This window comes from Natator depressus, chromosome 5, assembly GCF_965152275.1.
Source record: "Natator depressus isolate rNatDep1 chromosome 5, rNatDep2.hap1, whole genome shotgun sequence".
Classification (NCBI taxonomy): domain Eukaryota; kingdom Metazoa; phylum Chordata; order Testudines; family Cheloniidae; genus Natator; species Natator depressus.
The window spans coordinates 111210845-111223132 of record NC_134238.1 but is presented as its reverse complement, the minus strand read 5'-3'; the positions used below and the strand labels follow the sequence as shown (position 1 = coordinate 111223132).

At 41.5% G+C, this 12288-nt stretch overlaps 2 protein-coding genes across 2 annotated transcripts; both read left to right on the top strand.

Annotated features, from left to right (window-relative positions):
* The first annotated feature begins 869 nt into the window (after positions 1-869).
* LOC141987980 (interferon beta-like) lies at positions 870-1481 on the top strand. Its single transcript, XM_074953807.1, has one exon. The coding sequence runs from the start codon at positions 870-872 to the stop codon at positions 1479-1481; it is 612 nt and encodes a 203-aa protein (XP_074809908.1).
* An 8802-nt stretch (positions 1482-10283) lies between these two features.
* On the top strand, positions 10284-10859 carry LOC141988289 (interferon beta-like). The gene has a single exon (XM_074954123.1). It carries the CDS (start codon positions 10284-10286, stop codon positions 10857-10859), a length of 576 nt encoding a protein of 191 aa, XP_074810224.1.
* The last annotated feature ends 1429 nt before the right edge of the window (positions 10860-12288 follow it).

Here is a 12288-nt window from a genome sequence, read left to right as displayed (position 1 = left end):
AAGTAAACCTCACAGTTTCTCAGTGCTCTCTGTCCATCCTCTGGTATTGGCCTACAGACATGGTTTTTCATCTCTCATATTTCAAATGGCCAGGAAATTGCAAGAGATTAATAGAGACTTCTCTGGCCCCAATCTCCCACAGGAATTCTTTCCAGGCTTATCAAATATTAAGAGGTCCCTATAGTATTACTCCCTCTCAAAGGATGGAAGGAAGGAATGAGACAGCCAGAGCATAGCACGCTTTTCTGATTTTGAGTGCCACACCAGAAAGGGAAAGTTTTCCACCTGCTGGCAAAGTGAAGGAACAGCAGCTTTACACATCACTTCACTGCTGTTATTTGCAGAGTCTAGCAAAAAGAAGCTCTGCAGTAGTTCCCCGCATCTGCCAAAATTCATTGTTGTCACTTAAAAGCATGGATAGTCTTGCTGATGTGACAGACATTCAGACCTGCCTAGCAGTGCTAACTAAAGGAACTTGGGAGTAGACAGACAGGTCCCTACTCTAACCTGTAACTGGATGACACTGTTCATCATCATATTCTTCTTACCCTTTACATTTTCGTTATCTAAAAGGGCAGGGGGGACCGAAGGAAAGAAATGTTGGGGTTCAGTAATATTAAAGTAGTTACCAACGGTGATTTGGTTCTTCTAACGACTTGTTCGCTTCCACTAACTAAAAAGAAGGAAACCAAAAGTAAAAACCTCAAGCAGAAAAAACCCTGAAAAGTAGAAAGTGATGAAAGAAAAATCTTTTCTGACAGAATGCTTAAATTCAGAGACGGGTCGAAAACACAAAAGTTTACAGAAGACCTTGAACAGACATCAGTTGCTCAAGTTCTACACAAACACAGGGAATCTAAGACAACATCATGATCAGCAGGAGTTTGCTGCAATGTTGCCTCGTGCTGCTCTTCTCCAGGGAAATCTCATGTCTGGACTGTAACAGGCTGCATGTTCTACAAAACAGAATGAACAGCGAGAGTTTAGAGCGTCTGGAGAAAATGGGTGGCAACTTTCCCTTCCAATGTCTAAATGAAAGGACAGCTTTCAAGCCCAGAGATATCTTCAAGCTCCAACTGTCCCACCAAGAGAATGCCAAGGTAGCCATCCAGCAGGTCCTCCAAGAGCTCTTCCATATCTTTAACAACAATCTCACCCAAGCTGCCTGGAATAGGACTTCCATAAAGGAATTCCAAAATGGACTTCACCAGCAGATTGAGAAGCTGGAGACGTGTTTGAGTGCTGAGATGGAAAAGGAGGTAACCTACCCAGGAAATGAGAACCTCCTGCTCACCAGCCTCAAACTGAAGAGATACTTCCAGACAATAGAGGATTTCCTGAAAGAAAAGCAATACAGCCGGTGTGCCTGGGAGATCATCCGTGTGGAAATATCCAGATGTTTCCTCATGCTCGACAAACTCACCAAGAGACTTGAAAATGAAGGTACCATCTTTTCTTTTTTCCTAGAAAAACTCAAATAATATTATTTGAATAAAACAGCTGGTGAAAGATGGCTGATAGGGTTATGACTCCTAATACATCGGGCCCAATCTTTCTCCCACAGTAATTTTATGCATACAGCTATTTCAAACGCGTGCTCAAATCTTTTCAGAGTAGCATATAATTTAGTGCTTCTCTACCACACACAATATTCTATATGAAAAATAGACAAATATATCATAACTGCTAACTAAAGACAAAATATCGTTAAGTTATAACTAACTATGCGAAATAGATCTTTGACCAGTAAGTGTCTAAGTTGGAGAAAAGAACAGTGAGATGCCCCCTTTCAACAACTGCCTCGTTAGACAACATTCCAGTTAGGACACCAGAAAATGGGGGGTCTATGTTCACACACTTCTATCCCATCAACTCATTTTGCACGTAGGGACGGCCGAGGGTTCTTATTCTGCTTTTCTTTCTTTTGTTTACCGCTAAATTCAACAGCTTTAGTAACAACAAATTGTGACAAGATGACAAGTGCACTAAGGCTCAGGATTTAGGATTTGACATCTGGTTAGAAAAAAGATGGCCTCTATTTGGCATTTGAATCTCTCCAATGTTTGAACCATTCCCCTTTTTCATTCCAGCACGTGATGCTTCCAGTTAGGATGCTATGAAAACAGCTGAATGAAACTGCACCTCCACTGGAGTCCTTCCTCTCTAAATTGATTCTCGAATCAGCAGCTTTCGAGATTCCTAATAGTCCATCTTGAATTAAGCAAACTGCCAAACTTCAACTGCACTATTTATAGCCTCCTTGCCGTTACCAAGACTGATTTATTCACATGAGAAAATGTAAAACAGAAGATTTTGCTGAAAATATTGCAGAAGACAGCGTAGTATTTGAACCGAAGGAGAAAAACCTTACTATTTCTTAATCATTGATATTACGCGTTTGCTCCGAATTTGCCTTGGGCTGCTTTTAAAAATGAAATCTTACCTCTTTACTGTAACAGCCGGTCTGGTATGACATGGTGTACCGGCTCTTGCCGTTATATTGGACCGGACCGGACCGCCTTACTTTCACCTCTGCCTACATCTCATGCAAAATACCCTCACAAGCTGCCTGGAACGACAGTCGCATGGAAAGATCCTGACATGGACTCATAAGCAAGGGAAACTTCTGGAGGTGTATTTTGTGGCAAGGATAACAAAGAAAGAAGAATATCCCAGTTTCTAGGTCACTTATAATTAGGCACTCTGAAATTTTAAACTAGTGCAAATATATATTCTTTTCCTGCACTGTGAAAAGATCATTTTACTGGATTTGTAAAAGTGTTTTTATGTTGATCCATTTATATTTATTCACAATATTAATGTATTGCTTTTATTTATTTTGTCAGAGGTTTTATAATATTTATAAATAAATATTTATTTCTACAAAATAGCAACCTATAGCAGTAGTGATTTGTACTAATTAGATTTTTTAAAAAAACAGAGACCCAATAAAAATCTTCTCTTGTTTTCCCTTAAGATTCCAGTTCAGCAAAGGACTTTTAAACATTTGCCTAACTTTAAGTACACGAGCTTTCCTTTGACATAAGTCGTTAAACTTGAGAACATGCTCAAGTACATTGTGAACATAAACCCTGATTCAGCAGTGACTTCATAGGAAAAATAGCTTGGGTAATTAGTTTGACCACTCCAAAAGACCACACACCACACACCACAACCTCAACTCCGCAGCTTTTGTGTTTCTGCCCATTACCAGATTATTTTCACGCACAACATTTGTAGTTGCAGATGTTTGGAGCAGGAGTTCATTGTGATGAAATGAAAGGCAGGATGGAGACACAGGCATTCTAAGGGGAAGACTTCAGGCTGTCGTGGTACAAAGTTGCTTGTCCCCTTCCTCCCCAATGAGATGTGTGCGAACTGTCAGGTTTCCATGTGCACAGACTCCGTATCTCCCCCAATACCACCATCAGGAAGGGTTATGTGGGTTTCATTTTCCCCCTCCACCAGTCAGGTTTGGGTACACTTGGCTCACAAACACCATCAAGCTTGTACATACCCAACCCCTCCTGTCAATCAGGCTTGTAAGCATCTGCTGCTGCTTCCCTTTGCTCTCCCCCGGCTGCTCCCAAAACAAGCATGTGTGCTTAGGGACTGCATGTTGCACCAACAACCACCAGCTGAAGGAGCACAGTGCATCAAAAGTTCAGTTGAGCTGTGAATGACTAAAAATTACCCTAAACCCAATAGTTACCTGAAAGCAAAAAACAAAAACAAAAACCATCCATTGGACCAAATCTTGTAAGGATCTCTTTGCCAAGTTTGGGTATGTAGATAGTATTTTTGAAGAGCTATTACTCAGTCCCATCATTGTCTAGCATTAATTTAAGCCACACTCTAAATCTGGAGATGCCTTATGTAAAAGTTTTTAAAGAAGTCAAACAACCATTACATTAAATGAAACCTGTCATTAAATGTTCAAATAGTGAAAAAACAAAGTGCGTGTGAATTTTTACACTGATTGGAAACCTGCTTTTGGGAAAAAAACCAGGAAGGTATGTCCCATTTTAAATCCCTTTTCTAACACAGTCCAAACTATGGTGTCTCTAGTAGGAGACTAAATTCTTCACAGTCAACAGATGGCAGCATTGCAGAAACTTTTGCCCTCTGTTCTCTTTAGCTGAGGGGTTCTCAAACATTTCATTATGTGGGCCTCATCTTACAAAAATTGATCCTTTCCCCTCCCATTCAGGATCAGGTAACATTTGTGTGGCAGGTACACCAAACGCTTACAAAGAAAGGTAGTACTAGAAACGCATTTATATAATTTTAGCGGTCTTTAAAGGAACATGGGATCCACCAGTTCTCTGAAGAAGATCACCCAGTACTCCATGTACTGCCACTGATTCAGGAAACTCAGTTTGGGACCTGCTGGTTTAGAGGCATGTACAAGGAGTTAACTCTTAAAACAAATGCCTCTCCTTTCTTATGGTGCAGTTTTTTCCAAGAGCTGTAGCCATCAGCTGTCCAAGTTCTTTCCTGCCCAAATCTTTCTCTTTTCATTCACTCCTTCATGTAGTTGGAGCCAAACGTTATATTGACACAACACAATCATCTGAGAATAATGAGAGCAAAATTAGACTGCATGAAAAAGTCACCACCCCCATAATGTATACTCCCCTCTCTGGTGGAACATGGCCGTAATATAGCACCTGGAGCCATTCAAACTCTTCAGACTCTAACTGCTTTGTTGCCCATGGAGTGCAGTGGGGAACCTCCTGACATTCATCCCATCATATTGTTTATAAGCTGTGCTATGTGGAAAAAATCCATTCATCTATTGAAGAAGCCATTTGATGACATGTATCATCTAAGATTTCAGGCCTTCCTGTGGGAAAGCCAACCACAGGGGGATAAAAAGGGAGAAACATGCTAATAATACATCCCCACTTCAGCTCACTTTTATCCTTCCGCTGGCAGGCAGGAGGGGATACTCGCAGGTTTGTCGCCAGCCTTCATCATAGAAGCAGAGGAGTCTGTGGCTTCTACAGAGAACACTAGGTCTTTTCACACAGAGCTACTGAGTTTCTGCATCAGTTGTTGGGCCCACTCAGAGCCCCGTTCCGGTCCCTGTCAGCGAGGTTCCATTACAGCCATGAAACCAGGGCTTCCTTCAGACTGCAGTTGCCTCAGACACTCTCTGTAGGTGTCCTTTTTGTGCAGCTGACATGGAGAGATGCACCCACCAGACCTGGAGTAGCACTGCCCCAGCTCAATGCGCGTCTGCTCATTCCAGGCCCCACACATGGATCATAACTGTATGGAGAACACCCCAAAAGGGAACTGGGTGCAAAAGCATCTGACTCCACGGCACCTCATCTCACTCCACACACCCTTCCATGTGGCACAGGGAAGAGGCATAAGCAGAGGGCTCTACCCCTGCATAGATCCTCTGCAGCAGCCTCTGAGGCCCTTGTAACCAAGTTTTCTCAAATAATAGACTGGTTCTTTGCCTACTTGCTGCAGGGAAGATGGAAGTAGGGGTGCTGGGGTTGAGCAGCGTCACGTAATATTAGCAAGTGAATGCATGGTCTCCATCATATACAGGGTTTACAGTTTTGTTCACTGGCTTTCATCAGCCACACAACAACAAGTATTCCAGTGCCCCTCAATTGTTGTCACCATACAGATTTACTGAAAAAGATGATTTGGCTCCCCCACCCCACATTACCCTGCGATTACTTTGTTACCTTATCCTCTCCTAGTATTCATACTATGGTATTTATTTCCCTCTCTCCTCAACATCTTCTCTGGACTTCACCCTCGTGTGGGATAAACATCCCCAACACCCATGGAAAGTAATGCGAGAATGGGGAGTGTAGTGCATGGCAATCTGGGGGCTCTGGTAAGTCTGCTTTCTCTGCACTACAGAAACTTTCATGTAGCTGATGCAAGACTCTGATATTTCTTATCAAAGTGCAGGAAGCCTTGGGAGACTCTAACCAAATTAATATGCACAGAAATGTTTTCATGGTTTCTTCATGTGATTCTTCCTTTCTAATTTCAGTGAAAATAGTTTTCTTTTTGGATGAAAACACATTTTCCTGCCACGATGGCAAAATCCAGCACAACAGTCTGTGCTAGGGGAAGAGAACCAGAAAATGAAATGTGACCACAGGAAACAAAGAGGCTAAAACAAAGCAGAAGAATTTCCCTGCCCACTCCAAGGAGAAAACAAAAAAGTTAAGAGAAGGAACTAGTCAAAACGGTGAACACTGATTTTGATTTTTAAAAACTTCTTTGAATGACTACAACCCAGGGACATGCCTCTTAAAAATACAAATCAGGACTTCTCTTCACAACCTGCTTCTGGCCACACTGGAAATCACAATCATCCATGTGGGTACCTCTCTAGTATGTGTAACTAATTGCTCATCCTGTTTTATGAATTACACTCCATTTTTCACCACTGTCAGCTACTCAGAGTGATCAATAGGACAGCATGTTCACACCGTCTAACTGCATCGATTGCTCAGCTTCAGTATATACATTGAGATCTGGAAGTAAACAAAAAATGAAAAAAGGTTCCATTCTCTCAGAGCTCACTCTCTATCTCCTGTGTTTTCCTAGAAGGAAGATACCGATATTTTCTGGTGTCTACATATTAAGTGTGCTTTTCAGGTTGCATGACTGAAGTTGAAATTTACCATTATTTTTGGGAGGCCTAACATAGGTGCTGCCATACCCCCTGGCTTGAAGTGGTTTCCTTCATATTCACGGTTTACAGTTTGGTTCAATGGCTCTCAACAGCCCCACTACACAAACTATTCCAGCTCCCCTGAGGCCAACCCTTTCCTCCCACTTCCTCCAGGTCTCAAAACTTTAAATATACCTAAACTAGTTTTGTCTGTCAAATGCAGGAAGTGATGAATAGGAAGTGTAGGGTTTGATGAATTGGCGGTCTTCTCTCTACCACTTCTGAAGTGTCCATTTTGGGCCCCACACTACAAGAAGGATGTGGATAAATTGGAGAGAGTCCAGTGAAGGGCAACAAAAATGATTAGGGGTCTGGAACACATGACTTATGAGGAGAGGCTGAGGGAACTGGGATTGTTTAGTCTGCAGAAGAGAAGAATGAGGGGGGATTTGATAGCTGCTTTCAACTACCTGAGAGGTGGTTCCAGAGAGGATGGTTCTAGACTATTCTCAGTGGTAGAAGAGGACAGGACAAGGAGTAATGGTCTCAAGTTGCAGTGGGGGAGGTTTAGCTTGGATATTAGGAAAAACTTTTTCACTAGGAGGGTGGTGAAACACTGGAATGCGTTACCTAGGGAAGTGGTAGAATCTCCTTCCTTGGAAGTTTTTAAGGTCAGGCTTGACAAAGCCCTGGCTGGGATGATTTGATTGGGGATTGGTCCTGCTTTGAGCAGGGGATTGGACTAGATGACCTCCTGAGGTCCCTTCCAACCCTGATATTCTATGATTCTATGATTCTATGTGGATGATCTTATTAAATTAGATCTTTAAATTAATGCATCATGAAAAGCCTGTTTGTATGTGGATCCAGCATAAGTGAAAGGGGTTTGGTCACTTTCACAACAATACAAAAAGGAGGAAGTGTGGTAAAAGAATCTAGAAAGCAGTGAATTATACAGAGAGTGGAGGGTGTGGAGGGTTCCATTGCATTCGATGAAGTGAGCTCTAGAGAATCTCTCTCTCACTGGAGAGTCCAACAGATTCTTTTGTTGCTGCCTAAGCCAGCATCCTTTGTTCCTGTGAGGCTGGGCTGGGTTTCTCCCGTACATGCCCTGATGAGGCGTGAACTGCCTCTCTGCTCTTGGAGAGTTTTTGCTTTGGCTTATTTTAAGCCAAGAAGACACATTTTCAGCCTCACAACTCTAGACATGGAATTAGAACCTATAACATTACTATAACACTGCAGTAACAACAATTACTATCACATCACTATGACCACAATGCTCAGTGCATCTTGAGTCTTCCAAAGACACCCGACACAACAAACTTTGCAATAGACACCACACAATCATATTATAAGGCTGAACACGGAGGTGTAGGCTGTTCCCACGAGGTATAGAATGTCTCACCATGAAACTGTTCCATTTCTTCTGGGAGGATTAGATCTTCAGTAGCTGGACACATCTTTATGAAACTTCTGGCCAGAGGAGGTGCTGGCCCTGCCCTTGCGGCCCTGCAAGTCAGTATGTACACCTTTCCTCTGGGTGTCTTCTTAGGGAAAGGACCCAGAATATCCACAGCTACATGCTGAAACAGAACCTCAATTTTGGGGTGTGGCTGAAGAGGGGCCTTGACCTGGTCACATTGCACCTGGGAGCCATACAAACTCTTCTTCAAAGTCTAACTTCTTCACTACCCCTATCGTGCAGAGGAGAACTGCCTGACAATCATTCTATCACATTGTTTTGAAGCTGTGCTGCGTGGAAGAAGCTTTTAATCTACTTAAGAGCCATTTAGTGTTATCCATCATCTATGACTTTAGGTCTTCCTGTGGGAAAGCCAACCACAGGTGGATGAAAGGGAGAAAAACACCACCAATACATCCCAACTTAAGCTCCTCCTTTTCATTCCACTAGCAGGTAGGAGGAAATTATTTCTGTGATGAAAGCTGGGAAAACTGATGACACGATGGCTTCTGCACAGAACACAAAATCTTTCCAAACAGAGCTCCTGAGTGTCTGCATCACTTCTAGGGCTTTGTCAGACCTCCCTTCCAGTCCCTATCAGCATGGTTCCATTACAGTCACCCTGTCAGGGCTGCCCCAGGTTGAAACAATGCCTGCTGGGGGTGTGAAACTTCAATAAGAGCGACCAAAAGCATGGTCTCATTCATACCCTGGGTTTGCAGTTTTGCTCATTTGCTTTCAGTACCCTGCAACATCTTCCCCTGGGATTTCACCTGGGTGTGGAATGCAGATGCCCAACACCCCTGGAAAGTCATGGGAGAATGGGGAGCAAAGACCATTAAAACCTGGGGGCTGCGGTAAGTCTGCTTTCTCTGCTTTGCAGGGTGTCTTTCAAAAATTTAAAGCTAAAAATCTCAAATTTCTTATAAAAGTGCAGGAAGACTTGGGAGACTCTAACCAAATTAATATGCACAAAAATGTTTTCATGCTTTCTTCATGTGATTTTTCTTTTTTAATTTCACTGAAAATAGTTTTCTTCTTGAATTAAAACAGATTTCCCTGCCATGATGGAGAATCCAGAACAACAGTGCTAGGGCTTGAGATCCAGAAAATGAAACATGTCCACAGGAAGTGAACAGAATTAAACAAACGAGAAGAATTTCCCGGCCCAAGTCCAAGGGAAGGCCAATATTAAAAGAGAAGGAACCAGCAATAATGGTGAACACTGAATTTCACTTTTTAAAAAAATATTTGAATTCTTTCATTCCAGGACACACTTGGTAAAAAACACATAATGTGACTTCTCTGCATAACCTCCTTCTGACCACATTGTAAATCATAGTCATCCACGTGGGTACCTCTCTAGCATGCGTTACTATACTAATTGCTCATCCTGTTTTATGAATTCTTCTCAATTTTTTACTCCTGTCAGCTACTTGGAGTGATCAACAGGACATGAGTTTCACACCTTTCAGCTGCATCTATTCCTGAGCTCCACTGTGTATATTAAGACCTGAAAATAACAATGAGTTAAGGTGTCATTTTCTCAGAGCGCTCTCTCTCTTATTGTTTCACAGAAGGAAGATGCCAATAGTTTGTGCTGTCTAGATTTTAAATGTGCCTTCAAAACAGAGGAAATCATTAAAGTTGAGATTTGCCATATATTTTTGGGAGACCTAACCCTTTCCGCCGACATTTACTTCTTCAATGCCTAGCGAACTTTAAATATTCGTAAACAATTTCTGTCTCTCAAATGAAGGAGGTAATGAATGGCAAGTGCACTGTCTGACCAATTGGAGGTCTTTTCTGTACCTCTGTGGAATTGTGGCTGACCTTCTTCAATTACAGAAATTAAAATATGACAAAATGCCTGTATGTCAGGGGTGGTCACTTTCACGGACACACAAAAAGAAAGAAAGAAAGAAAGAAAGAAAGAAAGAAAGAAAGAAAGAAAGAAAGAAAGAAAGAAAGAAAGAAAGAAAGAAAGAAAAAGGAAATGTGGTAAAAGAACTAGAAAACAGCAAGAAAAACAGAAAGAACAATTCTGAGACACAATTCTTAAATTCAGAGACAAAAAGGAAAGACACAGCAGTCTACGTAGGACCCTCAACGAACTCCAGGCTCAAGGTTCCACACAAAGCAAAGGAGCGTATAGACATCATCATGACCACCAGGTTTTTGCTGCACATTTGCCTCATACTGCTCTTCTCCACTGAAATCTCATCTCGACTCTGTACCATGCTTCACTTCCAGCAGAACAAAGTTAACAAAGAGAGCTTAGAGCTTCTGCAGAAAAGGAGCGGAAATTTCCCTTCACAATGCATAAATGAAAGGGCAGCTTTCAAGCTCACCCAGGATATTGTCCAACTCCCAGTGTCCCAGAAGGAGAATGCCAAGGTGGTAATTCAAGAGATCCTCCAAGAGATCTTCAACATCTTTAGCAAAAACCTCACCCAAAGTGCCTGGGATGCCACTTCCATAGTCAAGTTCCAAAATGGCCTTTACCAGCAAATTCAGCGGCTGGAGGCATGTTTGAGAGCACAGATGGAGAAGGAATTAACCAACCTGGAAAGTAAGGACCTCCAGCTCACCAGTCGGAGTGTGAAACAATACTTTCAGGGGATAGATGCTTTCCTGAAAGAAAAGCAATACAGCCTGTGTGCCTGGGAGATCATTCGCATGGAAATACCCAGATGTTTTGTGCTGGTTGACAAACTCACTCGACGGCTGAGTAACTAAGGTACAGTACAAATCTTTTCCTTGGAGTAAATGAATTAAACATTAGTGTCAGTTATACAGTTGAACAGAGATAGCGGATATCTTATAACTCTGCTTATATAGGGCCTGATCCTTCTTCTACAGGGTCAGTGGCCAAATCACAACTGATTTCCTTGGCAGCAGCTTCAGGCTCTTCCTGTCCTGTCCTGGAAATGGATTTGCAATTACATGGATTTATTTTTTCAACTCTCATTTTGGTTTGCGATTCTTCATAATCTCCCACATATCAGGTGATCTTATGTATTGCATAATTGGCAGACCATGCAACAAAGTACATGTATTTGGAATCCTTAGCCACCTCACCAGTAATTTGGTCATCAAATAATGATACCCCCAAAATACTCTGACTTCTATACATGTAGTATGTTTCTATTATGAGCATGGTTGCTATTTATTAATCTGTCCTCATCCTATACCACAGCTTGAGAAGTTTGCTAGAGACATTTATAAAAAATATGAACATGGGACTCTCTGACCAGGAAGAAAGGACCAACAGTTTCCCAGGATGAACGTGAAGAGATACCAATTCTTTCATAAAAGACAAGCAGTTCAGCCTCTCTGCTACCAGGAGAATCCATGCGGAATTATGGGGTTTTCAAATGTCGGACAAACTCACAAAGAAGTTTAGAAATTTAAATATCAACATTTTTAGAAGTACTAACCGAAATCAAGGAATAATTTTTACATGATTTAAAATCTGATGCAGTGGAATTTTAAAAGGTGGTGTTACTATATCTTCTGAAAATATTTTCAGATCCGTTTACGATATTTGTAACAGGGCATTTATGTCAATCTATTATTTATTTATTGTTCTTATTTATGTATTTATCATAGATATTTGTTACTTACCAATAAATAATTATTTTATATAAAATGGCAACCTATACCAGTAATGATTTGAATAAAATGCCGATTGAACCAAAAAGAAAGAAAAGGAGAATAAAAAAACCCCTGTAATTGTTCAGCCTGAAAACCCCAATTCCAGAGAGTACTTATGCATGTGACTAACTTAAAGTAGGTGAGCCATCCCGCTCATGTTAGTGCTTCCAGTTGGGAACATGCTTCAATACATTGATGAACCAGTGTCCCAATTTGCACTAATTCCATTTTAAAAATAATCCTTAGAGAATGATAATTAGCCTTTCCATTCAAACAGACCACACACCACACCTTAATTCTCCCACCTTTTACCATTCTACTTTGTACCAGGTTACTTGTCCCCCCAAAAACTTGTCGATTTGGGTGTCTGGTGTAGTAGGCAGTTGTGTTGGAAGAGGCTAGATTGGTGCCCTTTCCCCCACTAAGCAAGAGTGCATGCACCCCTTAACACACACCAATTACATGTGAATAATGAGAGCAGGAATGGGGCATTCTGTATTAGAATTATCAA